General features: G+C 39.1%; 1 protein-coding gene across 2 annotated transcripts in view; it reads left to right on the top strand.

Annotated features, from left to right (window-relative positions):
• The window catches only part of TMEM8B (transmembrane protein 8B), a 2,953,746-nt gene that overhangs the window by 2,452,154 nt on the left and 488,496 nt on the right, over positions 1 to 13,096 (top strand). For both annotated transcript variants that reach the window (XM_044079042.1, XM_044079038.1), the window contains exon 11: positions 8,876 to 9,022. In XM_044079042.1, coding sequence (XP_043934977.1) covers positions 8,876 to 9,022 — 147 coding nt within the window. The remainder of the gene's footprint in view (positions 1 to 8,875; positions 9,023 to 13,096) is intronic.

Below are 13,096 nucleotides of genomic sequence, written 5' to 3'. Positions count from 1 at the left end.
TGACCTGAATGCATGGGTTATGTGGCGGATCCTGGCATCCGACAGGCAGCTGACAGTAATCTTCTCCTTGTTTAGCCTGGTGAGTAGGACATCAGTGTGCCTGACTATAGAGTCACCTATGACTAGTGTGTTGGGTACGTTGTTTTGCCTTATTGGCTGTGGTTGAGTGGCACACTGAGTCTGCGGGCTATCTGTCATTTGGGTTGTGTTGGGGGGTGGACGTTGCTTGCATTTCTGCTTTGGAGGTCTCTTTTGCTTGAGCAGATTATTATTGAGAGCCTCCGTGAATGTTTTTGTATTTCTATTTCTACGTGTGGATTTTGGTGTTGTAGATTTAGTGAGACTGTGTGATGAGTGTGGTGTGGTACAAGTGTTTACCTTCTCCTCTTGACTGTCAAGTTCAGTCTTGATTGGAGAGAGCTTTGCCTACAGTTTGGCTAGATAAGTGCATCTCTCACAGGTTGTAGCGTTGGGTGGTAGGAGGAGAGAGTTGTCCGTGTACATGAGGCAATTTCTACACTGCCCCAAAATACCCAGATTCATCAGATAGACAGGAGAGAACACTGGGAGCTGACCCTTGGACATGCCTGAATAAAAAAATATTTTCCTCTGTATAAGTGAGGAAAGTGAGTACAAGAGCTGTTTTTCTCTAAGCAAGTGAGGAAAGTAAGTACCAAAACTGTTTTCCTCTAGGTAATGAGGAAGGTTGAGTGCTGTAGTAATTAGTAGGTTATTTAGTGCTTACAAATTCTGAACAAGTGCTAATCACAAATAAGCCAGTTCAAGTGCTAAAAGTAAGAATCTGTATCTGAACTAAACTAGTTACAGGAAAGGGGGGAAACAAGTGCAAATGTGGGCTTTTAAATCAAAAAGTTGAGAGAGATGGAAAAACTGCCCAAACGGCCAATAACTACAATTTCTGGGCCAGAACCACTCCTTATATAGTAGATAGGTTACCTAGTGCTTACCACTCCCATTGATAAGCTAGAAGGCTTCCCTCCAACACAGAAAGCTTGGTGGGTGGGGGGTGGGGGGCTCAGAAGCTTACATACAGTCCTGGATACAGCAAATCTGAATGTGGACTACACTAGTTACAGGAAAGTTTTTTGTTTTTTTTTTATACAGAAATGTAGCTAAAACAGCAGTCAAAACAATTCAAATGCAGTGCAAGCTAGCACACTTGAGTATGTAGCAATGTTAGACCAAACAGTTTAAAAAATACAATTAAATTAAAAATGACTAAAAAACAATGCAGAAGGAGACTATTAGGTTAGGGTTGCCACCTTTTCAAATGGCCAAAGTGGGACATTTGTGGTACAAACATCAGATTTTACAGGCCGACACATACCCACGGTCAGTACAAAGGATAGAATTTAACTTTTTTGCCTAAATAAAAGCTTATTCTTGGAATATTTTAGTTGCTTATCCTGTTTCTTATAACATTTAGGTATTTTAGATACAGAATAACTGTTTTATGCAACTATTACATAAAATATAGGAAATAATTTTGTCCTAAAATCTCAGGACATTTGTCATTTTTACAATTTTTTGTCAGGACACAACTGCCCAAAGAGGGACTGTCCCTCGCAAAGTGGGACAGGTGGTAACCCTATATTAGGTAGAATGAGGTAAAGAGATGGGAATGGGGGAGTGTCCCAGATCAAATCTACAGTGGGGGTGGGCAACTGCAAAAACCTCCAAATTTAAACAACAACACAGGAATAGGGAGGGTGTGTATGGGAAAGCCAACACCTTCAGCAGAGATCTGAAAAACTATACAGTGAAGCAAAAATAACAGTGCACAACTCTGAAGTCAGCCAGCAATGATATAAAATTAGTCAAACAACAATTACCAGTACACAATTCTGAAGTGCCAGAAAAATATACTCAGCTCTGTATATCTCCAGATAGTTTGAAGAGCACTCTTTCAGGACACAGGAAGGCTCCAGCAATGATATGCAGACTTTTTTACTAGGAGGGTCTAATTTTATGCAAGTAATCCTTGAGATGGTCAGATAACACACAAGATGCAAAACAAGTTATACCAGTTTAAGACACAGAGATATAAGGGAGGGGGGGACACCTTCAGCAGAGATCTGAAAAACTATACAGTGAAGCAAAAATAACAGTGCACAACTCTGAAGTCAGCCAGCAATGATATAAAATTAGTCAAACAACAATTACCAGTACACAACTCTGAAGTGCCAGAAAAATATACTCAGCTCTGTATATCTCCTGATAGTCTGAAGATTACTCTTTCAGGACACAGGAAGGCTCCAACAATGATATGGTATTCTGTTTTATATCAGTAACTTGACTTTCTTAGGGTGAGCAAGTATACCTGAATAGGTATGACTCAAGTTCTACAATTTAGGCAAAGGTTTGTAAGCAAACACATTCACATACACATGCAACCAGTGGCACTAGGAATGGGAAAATAAGCAGGCAATCCCGAGCTGGTAATGTTAGGCCTTACAGGGTGGGTATGAATGGTCACAAGAACATCTCAGGGGGAGGGTGTTCAATCCTCTTCTAGAGATGTGGATTTCCATGACAGTGACATATGGTAGAGCCTGAACAAACAGAATCACCAAACATGACTGTCTGTATCACAGCCATGACGCAGGTTGCTCTCTTCCCAGTGATGGAGAACAAACTGTAAAGGATAACAGCTCAATGGTCAACAGGCACAGAAGCCAGAAAGGAAAGGATAGCTCTTATTGTGTTTACTGTCCTGAGTAATAAACAAGGACATATTTCTTTCCTAACAGTTTAAAATACTGCTTTATACAAGGAGCTTTACCTTCTTTAACTGATATTATCTACAGTACACACTAAGTAATAAAACATGGCTCATTCATTGAGAAGAGACTGCACTGTGGGGCTTACTTTCTACAGTCTTAGAAAATACCATGCATATTAATCAAATGACCAATAATTTATTTACGTAATTAAACTAGGAATGTAATATAATATAAGATATATATATATATATATATATATATATATATATATATATATATATATTGTGTTGTATTTGACAAGTATTAAGTAGTAAATTTGTACTACACTGATTAACCTCCTTCCATAAGTTACACCCCACCATGTATTTTATTATGCATTTGTTAACTGGATAAACTAACTAGGCACAGGTGCCTGTCTTCAAGAGTGACCTGGAAGTAATGTCCTTCTTATGAAACTTACTCAGTCACACATCTGGAAGATGGAGATGAAAAAGAATCAAATTCCCAACTATAGAATAAAGTATGCTAGGATCCCAAAACACTAATATTCTGAAACTTAACTAAACTGCAAGATAAACTTAAAAAAATAGAAATAAAAATATTATAAACTGATAGTAGACTAAGACTACATAGCATGCAGCATATCTTTCCTACAGAAAAGTGTATCACTGAAGCAGCACAAAGGCACGTAAATTACAGAACCAACTGATATTGCCAACATCCTGACAGATAGGTTCAGTGCTAACTTTGCCCTCCTCTCACCCCCTAAAGGGCCCATATCTATACAGGAAGAATGCAGAGCCCTTGTTATCCCAACTACATAGGTAAAAGCTGCACTCTCTAAAGCCAAAATCAGCATCCATGGGACCAGACAACATCCCAGGCTGCATTTTACATGAACTTCAGAACAAACTGGCTCCCCACTTAGGCACCATGTTCAGTAATAGCCTCGCATCGGGCTTTGTGCCCACTGAATGGCGCATAGCAACAATTATTCCACACCACAAAGGGGGAGCTACCACTGATCCCGGGAACTATCGACCTATTAGCCTGACGAGCCTGGTCTGCAAGGCTATGAAACGTATATCATCATGGAACTCATAAACAAAGACATTGATAACCACCAAACTCTGGATCCCACCCAGTTCGGGTTTGTGAAAGGCAGATCATGCCTCCTGAACCTGATCGATTTCTTTGAGGCAGTCACCAAAGCCGTGGATGAGGGTAAGGTTGTTCACACAGCCTACCTTGACCTCTTCAAGGCTTTCAACACCATCTCCCATTCTGGATGTATAGCTAAACTCACTAAACTAGGTATAAATCCCTACATCACAAAATGGGTTGCCAACTGGCTCACTATCAGAACCCGCACTGTAAAAGTTGCAGACTCCAAATCTGACCTCAAAGCAGTGACAAGTGGAGAACCACAGGGTTCCGTCCAGGAACCTCTCCTGTTTGGTATCTACTTCTCTGAAGTACAGGCTAACACAGAAGGCCTCTGGCTAACGAAGTTCGCAGAGGACTGCAAATTAGGAGCCATAGTCAAGTCCCCAAATGATGTGGACATCCTACAGAAGGGCCTCACAGAGACAGATGCCTGGTGTCAGAGCCATGGTCTCAAACTCAATGCCAAAAAGTGCAGTGTCATCCCCTTTGGTAAAAACTCTGTACCCATGAACTATCACATAGGCAGCAATCTACTTAACACTGAATGCGTGATAAGAGAACTTGGGACCCAGGTGGACAGTAGTCTGTCCTTTGATAGTCACATTGCCACATTTGTCAGGAAGTCCTTCTCCGTGGCACACCTCATCATAAAAGGGTTCTTATCCAGGAAAAAAGAGGTCATTGTTCCCCTCTACTCATCACTCATTAGATCCATTATAGAGTACAACGCCCCTTTTGGAATGTACCTCACAAGACATCTGCAGCAGCTGGAAAGGGCATAGAAGTACCTCACAAAGAGGATTACTGGCCTCAAACAAATGCCCTACACTGACCGCCTGCCTCTAAAAACTTCAGCTTTACTCCATAGCATATCTCCTAATCTGAGGTGATCTCTGCCTAACATATAAAGTTATGTCAAACCCAGAGCTGTTGGACATGCTACACCTAAAGAAATCCCACTCCCTCCAAGCTACTTGCTCTAGGGACCTAAACCTTGTCACCACAATAAACAGGACACGCTGGAGGGATAGATTTCTGTCCCAGAGACTTCCTATACTCTGGAACAAGCTACCCATCTATGTCAAGCAAAGTTCTTCATTAGCACTCTTCAAGAAAAATCTTGATGAGTGGATGAGAGATAGGAAATACAACCTCGGGATCACTTCTGGGTCTCTGCTGGACAGTAGCACAGGAACATAACTTTCTTAGGTGGCGTAAGCTATGGACCCTTGCTGACTAGGCTTACATAGGCTCTTGGGCCGATAGCCTAGTACCTACCTATGAACCTATGAATTCTAAACAAACCTTGTGTTTATTTTACTCATTAAACTGATAGGTAGCTAGGCCCATTAGGCACATATTTTTAGGAGTAATCCAGGAACTGTCTCTGGTTAGATGACTTGCACAGATTCACCCTGTAGGCATAGGGAGGCTGATGGCTTTAAATCCTGAGGCATACAAGATAAATCTCTCCATGAGCTCATAGCACTAATTCTCTGTACTGCATCATTAAATAAAAAAGCTATGTACTGCTTTATTGTTATTTTAAATTAGTTGCCTTACTTTTTTTGTGTGTGTGCGTGTGCGGGGTCCTGACTTTTCAACTTGTATTAAGGTGCAATATATTATAACTGATGCATAATGTTTTTGTCTTATAAATATTGTAAAAGGAAAATTGTATGCTGTAGGCAAATGACTGTTCTGGCAAGCAGTGCGATACTAGTGGGTATCAAAAAACTTTTTATAGTACTAAAGTCCACAGTTTGCTCATAGTGTCAGCTTTTTTTTCTAGTGGTTAGTAAACATGTGAAGTTTAATCCATCTCTTCCACTTTGTGCAAAATTGTGTGGTATTCCACATTGTGAAGATGGAAGGCTGACTATGGCTGTAGTTTCTTTAATGTTTTTTCTTGTTGGTGTTACTGACAGTATGATATTCATAATGGTGCAAGCTTACTCTTACCTGTATTGCTTGATTATTGTTTTTTTTTTTTTGGGCGGGGGGTGCTTGGCTTGCCACCTGGAGCCTTGGACTTTTGCAACTTGAGTTGCTCCTCCAGAGTCTCTAATGGTTAACAAAGGGGGATAATAGATAAAAAAAGGATGAAGTAACATTTTAACCATGCTGTGAGCCCTCACCCTAATTATGAGTAAATGTTCCACATTTTGCCCATTTGTTCCACCTTGTGAGAGAGAGTACAGTGATTCATATTTTAAAGATAGGAAGTCAGTTATGGCTGCAGTCTTTAATTCTTTTGCTTGTTAGTGCTATGGTAATGTCAAACCATACTAAACAGTCTGAAAATGAAGAAGCCTCAGATGGGAATTTAAGGATATGTAGTTTTAACTATTTTTCATTAAAGCTACAATTTCTTTAAGTCTTCTGAATGTGAACTGTCTATGAACACACCTCAGCTGAACTGTATCATGTAAAATTCTGCATATACCAAAAAGGATTAAAATCCTGGAATGGGTTATCATGACCAGACATTCCTGAGTGCTACCCATACCTCTCAACACTCCCTATTTTTGCAGACTGTCACCAGTTTTGCTTCAAATGTGTCTCCATTGCCTCATAACATTTTTGATTTTGTTGTTAATCACTTGTGATTACAATAAGATAGTAATGCCAGTCAGAGTTTTTTACTTATTGTTCAAAAAATGCACACTGATGCAGAACATGTTTTTCTATTCACTTTTTAAGTGAACTACAGTAATGTTTAAAAACTGGCCCTGATATTTATCCCCATTATTTTTGGCTATATCTAGAATTCTTGAACAAATACAGTTAGTGGTATGGTGCCACAAGGTTGCTCCTGTTGCTGCATTTGCTTGGTACAGTTTTTATCTGTATCAGAACTACTTTCTGTGGAAAGAACTGGAAAACTAATATGCTTGTTTCCAGTCTCAACTGTTCAATCAATGAAACATTTGCCTTTCATCCAGATGGCTGTGGGTTCTTATCCCACACCAGGTACTTGATTAATTTTCCAGTATGTAATGCAACATAAGGTGGATGGGTGTGCTAGTCTCCGTATGAGATGTTAAAATGAGGTGCCATCTACCAGAGTTTGTGATAGCTCAGGTGGATGTAAAAGATCCCACAGCTCTTATCAAAGTAAGTAAGGGAAGTTTCCCCCAGTGTTCTGGCCACATTTCCTCTAATCAGTATGGGTCTCTCATGAAAAGAGGCCTGGTCAGCAAAAGCATACATAAATTATGGTTACTACTATATGTCAGTTATTTATTATATTTTGTACTCATGGGTATTTTAATGGATCAGAATCATTAAGTGGGTACAGTTACTATATCTCAATAAACCTGCCACTGTAAAGTGATCTTGAAGGTTTTTCCCCATAGAATCTAGTTCAAGCCTCCTTTATAAAAGTCACATTAGACAAAAGTAAATATTTTTTTAAAACTTTCATGTAAACAGAGTGGCAGCAGTGTGAATTACAGGCATTAACCTTTACTTCCTTACTTGCATCACTGATTTGTGTTCTTTCTTACCTCTTTATTACTATTTATAAGTGCTAAAAATAAATAAATAAGTAAACTAGTTGAACTGCATGTTTCAAGGCTCCCAAAGTTTAAACTAAGTGCTGGAAGACCTTCCCCTAGAGTCTTCCTGAGGTGCCAAATCTACTTCAAAGACATTTTACAGGCATTTCAACTACTTTGTTATTCTCCAGTGTCTGAAATGGAAGACTTGTGTTTTATCTTGAATATTAGAAAAATGTGCTGTATTTTTTTAACTTTTTTCATTACAATGCAGCACAGAACAAAATAAGTCGGACTTTCTGTTCTTGAATTTGGTTTAATATTTTTTTCCTCTTTCTGCTATGACACGTCTTTTTTGCATAACATTTACCTATCTCTGTTGTACTAGACACTACACCCTTAACTTGTTACACTGTAGCATGCTAACTCTTCATCCAAACCGTAATCATTAACCATGACAAATTAGTACTTTTCCTGCATTGTGAACATTGTTAGGATTTGCAAGATTATGGAATTATCTGGTTTTCATAGAGAAATGTCTTTTCATTTTTTACAGTGTCTTATTGGTGAGTTGTTACCATGCATCATGTATTCTCTGCTTAATTGGTACAGTGCTTTCTTTTTTTTCCAGATGTCCTAAGTGCCTTACCAGCTAGCTATGGTGGCCCTATTGTGCCATGCAAGAAAAGGAACCTGGAGACATTACTGTGCCAAGTGCACAATTTGATTTTAAATTTCTGTCTTTTTTAATGGTCTAAATATATTATTTTTACTTATTTATATATTAACTATTTTAGGTGCATTGGTTCAAAAAACACTGGTGCGGCTGTTGTGCAGCAGTTAGCATTGTCACCTCACAGCAAGAGGATCTCTGGTTCAATTCTGTGCTGGAGTGCCTTCTGTGTGGAGTCGACATGTTCTACATGAAATCTTGTGGGTTTTTTCCTGGTGCTCCATTTTCTTCCCACATCCCAAAGACATACTGCAGGTAGATTGGACACTCTAAATTGGCCCTAGGTGTGATTGTGTGGGTGTGTGTGCCTTCTGTGGAAGGTTGGGCACTGGACTGGCAACTCAACACCATAAAAAAACACTGCCAATTGTATTGAAGACTGTTGTTCTACTGTGGTGAACCCTAATGGGAAAAAGCCAAAAGGAGAAAAAGTTGTTAAGAAAACAATGGGTGATTTGTGCTATATTGTGTTCCTGCTGTTTTTTTTTTAATTCATTGTGAATATTTATTTTTATGTTAGGTAGCTATACTCTAAATTAGATATTTCACTTTAACCAAAGGTCTATACCTGCAGTAAAGGCTTCAAAAGACACTTTTTCACTTCATATTAGGCTTCAATAATAAGCAAAATAATTAGTCTATAAATATGGATACTAGATTTACTGTCATCAGACAAATCTCATTCCAGCATGGCATACCTTGTTTATACTTTGTTCTTGTCTTTCATGCAGTTTTATCATGCCTGTGACCAACCTGGAATAGTCGTTTTCTGTATAATGGAATATGACGTGCTGCAGTTCTGTGACTTTCTGGGGTCACTGATGTCTGTCTGGGTCACTGTCATCGCTATGGCAAGGTTGCAATCTGTTATGAAACAGGTTGGTAATGAAACATACATCTTTTATTTTTGTATTAATAATTGCCTGAATTTTTTCCTTATTACTCATATAATTGGCATATGAACATCACAGGTCAGAGGTAATCTCATTTATCTGTCTTCCCATAGTGAAATTATAAATTTATTTTGACACTGCTACAGTTTTTGTCTTAAAGAAGTCTTTTGTTTGCACATCCCAGAATCCAGTGTCTGATTGTGCTGCAATGAATATAGGATAAAAAGAATATGATGTACAGCTCCAGATCATTTACATTTTAAAGAAAAGACACTTATGAAAGGAGAAACAGTATTTATCAAGTAACATATATGTATATATTCTTCATTGTCTGTCATTGTGATAATTGTTACGCTAGTCACATACATTTATAAAGAAGGTGAATGCTTGCTTTGCCATTTTGCCTCTCCATGACTATACATACATAAATATAAAATTCAGCATTACGGAGAGAACACTATGCCAGAATAACTGCAGTCCACATTCTGAGGTATGAACAGAGAGCGCAGGTGTGTGAAACAAGCATAGCATTTACACACTCACCTGTCGGACAATTACCCTCACACACACATGCATCATGCAGGGGGCTCTTCCTATTACATTGTAAAGCTTCACTCAATAAGATCATCTTACCTTGGGTAAAAGACAACTTACATTATGGAGCACAATCTCTGATCTCAAGAAGTGTGCTTTTTAATCATTTAAACAGCTGTCTTCATAATAAACCCCATCAAAGAGTTTATTGTCTTGCAGCAAGTACTTTCAATTACAGGAATGGACCCAGGCTACAAATCCGCAACAGTATAAAGAGAGGTAAGTAAAAAAGAGTTTCCTTTAACACCCTGAAAGCAGAATTTCCAGTAGTATAAGCATTTCTCTTCGTACAAATATACACCAATACATGCACATTGACATATGCAAACACACACACACACACACACACACACACACACACACACACACACACACACACACACACACACACACACACGTTAGATCTACAACTGTGGGGAATTGGTGCAAGTTAATGTCACACAAGTGCAGAAGCAGCATTCTAATAAGAAGCCATGAGTAATATGGCTTCTTAAATAATGCTGATATTGTATTCAGACAAGTAATTAGTAGCACAGTGTGTAAAGCCTCATACATTCCTCTGCAGTCACAGTTCAAATTCTAAGTCTTTTTTCACAGTCTTCTACTTTATGACTTTTTGATCAACTTCAGAAAGACATTGTCCTCAGCTTTGGGTTGAGGGGAAATACCAATACAATTTACCTATGTGTTTCACAAACACACACACACATACACATAAACACACACACACACACACACACACACACACACACACACACACACACACACACACACACACACACACACACACACACTACGTTTCCAAAAAGAAGGAGACAAAGAAAAAGAAGAAGTAAAAGACGAGGAAAATGATCTGGTAAGCCCTCTGACTGAAAACATTGAGAGTCAGTAGTGCTGTAAAACCTGTTACTGGTCTCACATCGATATTATATTACAGTTACCCTTCAAAGTTTTAGTCACTGGTAGAAGAAACATTTGTTTAATGACCACTTATGCCTAGGAGGGAAGAAAAGAGTACATCATTTATTTTAACTTAGATAAAACAGACATTTTAAATGATGTCAGACTGAGAAAAAATATTATGTAGCTTGGATTATTAACTCTGTGACACAGATCTTTGGAGAACAGTTTATATGTGTGTATGTAAGAGTGCCATAGATATCAAGATTTGATGGCGACCAGAACAGTGAAAGTCCTTCACTAATGATGCATTAGAATCATTATTTATTTAGTATTTATTTAGGATGGAAAAAACACCATCATGATTTCAAAGCATCCAGCATAGAATGTAATCAGAAAAAAATAAAAATAAATAGAGTTGTGTTTGAAGACATGATAGACACAGAGAATGAAAACAAAACAGTCATCCACTTTGACTACAATCGGCTTTAGTCATCATTGAATATACACCCGCTGCAGTTACAGTACACAATGAATGCTTGTGTCTCAGTAAGAATGATTCTTGTGGAATTAGATTACTAGTAATTTACATCGCATTACACATTTTGCAGAGTGAAGTGGGCTGCCAAGTCATGCATATTTGGTATGGTTTGTAGTCTCAACTCTTAGCCTCTGCAATTCTGCCCTGAGCTTTTTGGAATCTGGCACAGTGATACATACCGCATCAACTACAATAGCACACTACCCTTTCTAGGTGAAACATGACTGGGCAATAAAAACAGAAGTGCTGCAAACATGATTTGCAAATGATCAAAATATTCATAGAGTTGCTGAGTTTTCTTTTCAATGCTCCTTGTATATCTCACTCATTGCAGAGTTTAACCAGGATATATAGGCATACAAAGTCTTGAAGTACTTTTAACTATTTTAGGAAATTCATTTTACTAAAATTTTAAAATAACAGATGCTGTTTTTGTTTGCTAACACTTAAGCAAAGAAAACAGTTTGGAAACCTGTAAAATCTTACTCTATACCATGAATCCATCAAAGCTCTTTTTGTTTAATCTAGTTGCACATATTTTTTAATTCAGTATTGCTCAGAAACAGAATGTGGTGGTGCTGCGGTAGCATTGTCGCCTCACAGTTAGACGTTGCCCATTCGATTCTCAGTTAGAGCATCTTCTGTGTGGCGAGATGCATGAATGGGTGTTCCTTCATTGAAGGTTGTGCGTTAGACCTGGCAAGCCAGCATGTAAAACTCTACTGCTAATCATTAGCGGACCGGAGTTCCACTGTGGCGACCCCTAACCGGGAAATGCCGAAAGACACAAACAAACAATTGCACAGAAACAGAACAGCAGGATTACCAATGAAAACTCCTTTATCATCTTTCAGAATTTAAAGTTATATTTGCAAAGATGGATGACAATTGCATCCATAAATTTATTTATTCTGTACTCAGGATATGAAGTCATGTATTCTCCCCAGGATTCAATAAACTCCGTGCTGGAATAGTGCTATTCCTGCATGGAGTGAACTGTGTCTGTGTAGCATTAGCATTAACAGCAGTTGCTAAGGCTAAACGGACAAGAAGAGTACTGAGTGCAGGGGACATGTCTAAGCAGTGCATGCACATCTAACATGCCCCCTGCACTCAGAAAGTGCCGTACGGCACCTTTTTAAAGTATTTCAGTGTCCGCGGATACTGAAATGAAATACAATAAGCACTGAAACACTGAAATAGCTAGGTTAGCAAGAAACAATGCCGTGTGTGTGTGTGTGACAGTTTCTGTCACACACCCCCTTCATTGTAAAAGTGCCGTATGTCCATAGCCATTAACTGTAAAGGTTGCTGCAGAATGCCCAGATGCCTGCCTCACATACTTCTCAACTTCCTAGAGCAAGGAAGCTGTACATAGCTATAAATAATGGTGGGTAAAGGCACACAAATAGGGATATTCCCTATATATTACACTGACAAACCTGGAAAGCTGATAAAATAAAGGGTATGCAGTAGCACAGACTTCCTGAAGGGTATGATGACTGAAACACAAATGTCTGCCATATGAAAGTGCCGTATGGCCATAGCCATTAACTGTACAAGTTGCTGCAGAATGCCCAGATACTTGTCTTGGCTACAATTCTGCTACTAGGCCCATCACACAGTAGGATTTGTCACAGTTTTTGTGAGCTGGACAGTAGCAGTGATAGAGATGAATTGAGGCAGGCAGAACTACTGTAAGGTCTGCCCTGAAGGGCCCATAGGTGTCACAGCTCTGCCAGACTGTAACAGGGGTATGTGTGCACATGTGTGCGTGGTGAGTGTGTGTGTGTGTGTGTGTGTGTGTGTGTGTGTGTGTGTGTGTGTGTGTGTGTGTGTGTGTGTGTGTGTGTGTGTGTGTGTGTGTGTATGTGTGTGTGTATATCTCAGCAAACATAATTCTGCAGGGTATTACTTTACATATGTTGTGTTCCCCTCACAGGTGAACACTCACAGTCCCATAGTGGCAGTACCAACTGCACTACTGAAGGGAGGGTACTGTCCACACCACGCCAGAGCAGGCC

This window comes from Protopterus annectens, chromosome 1.part1 (assembly GCF_019279795.1).
Source record: "Protopterus annectens isolate FY-2018-M chromosome 1.part1, PAN1.0, whole genome shotgun sequence".
Classification (NCBI taxonomy): Eukaryota; Metazoa; Chordata; order Ceratodontiformes; family Protopteridae; genus Protopterus; species Protopterus annectens.
The sequence above is the reverse complement of the archived record's forward strand: the minus strand, read 5'-3'. Positions and strand labels throughout refer to the sequence as shown.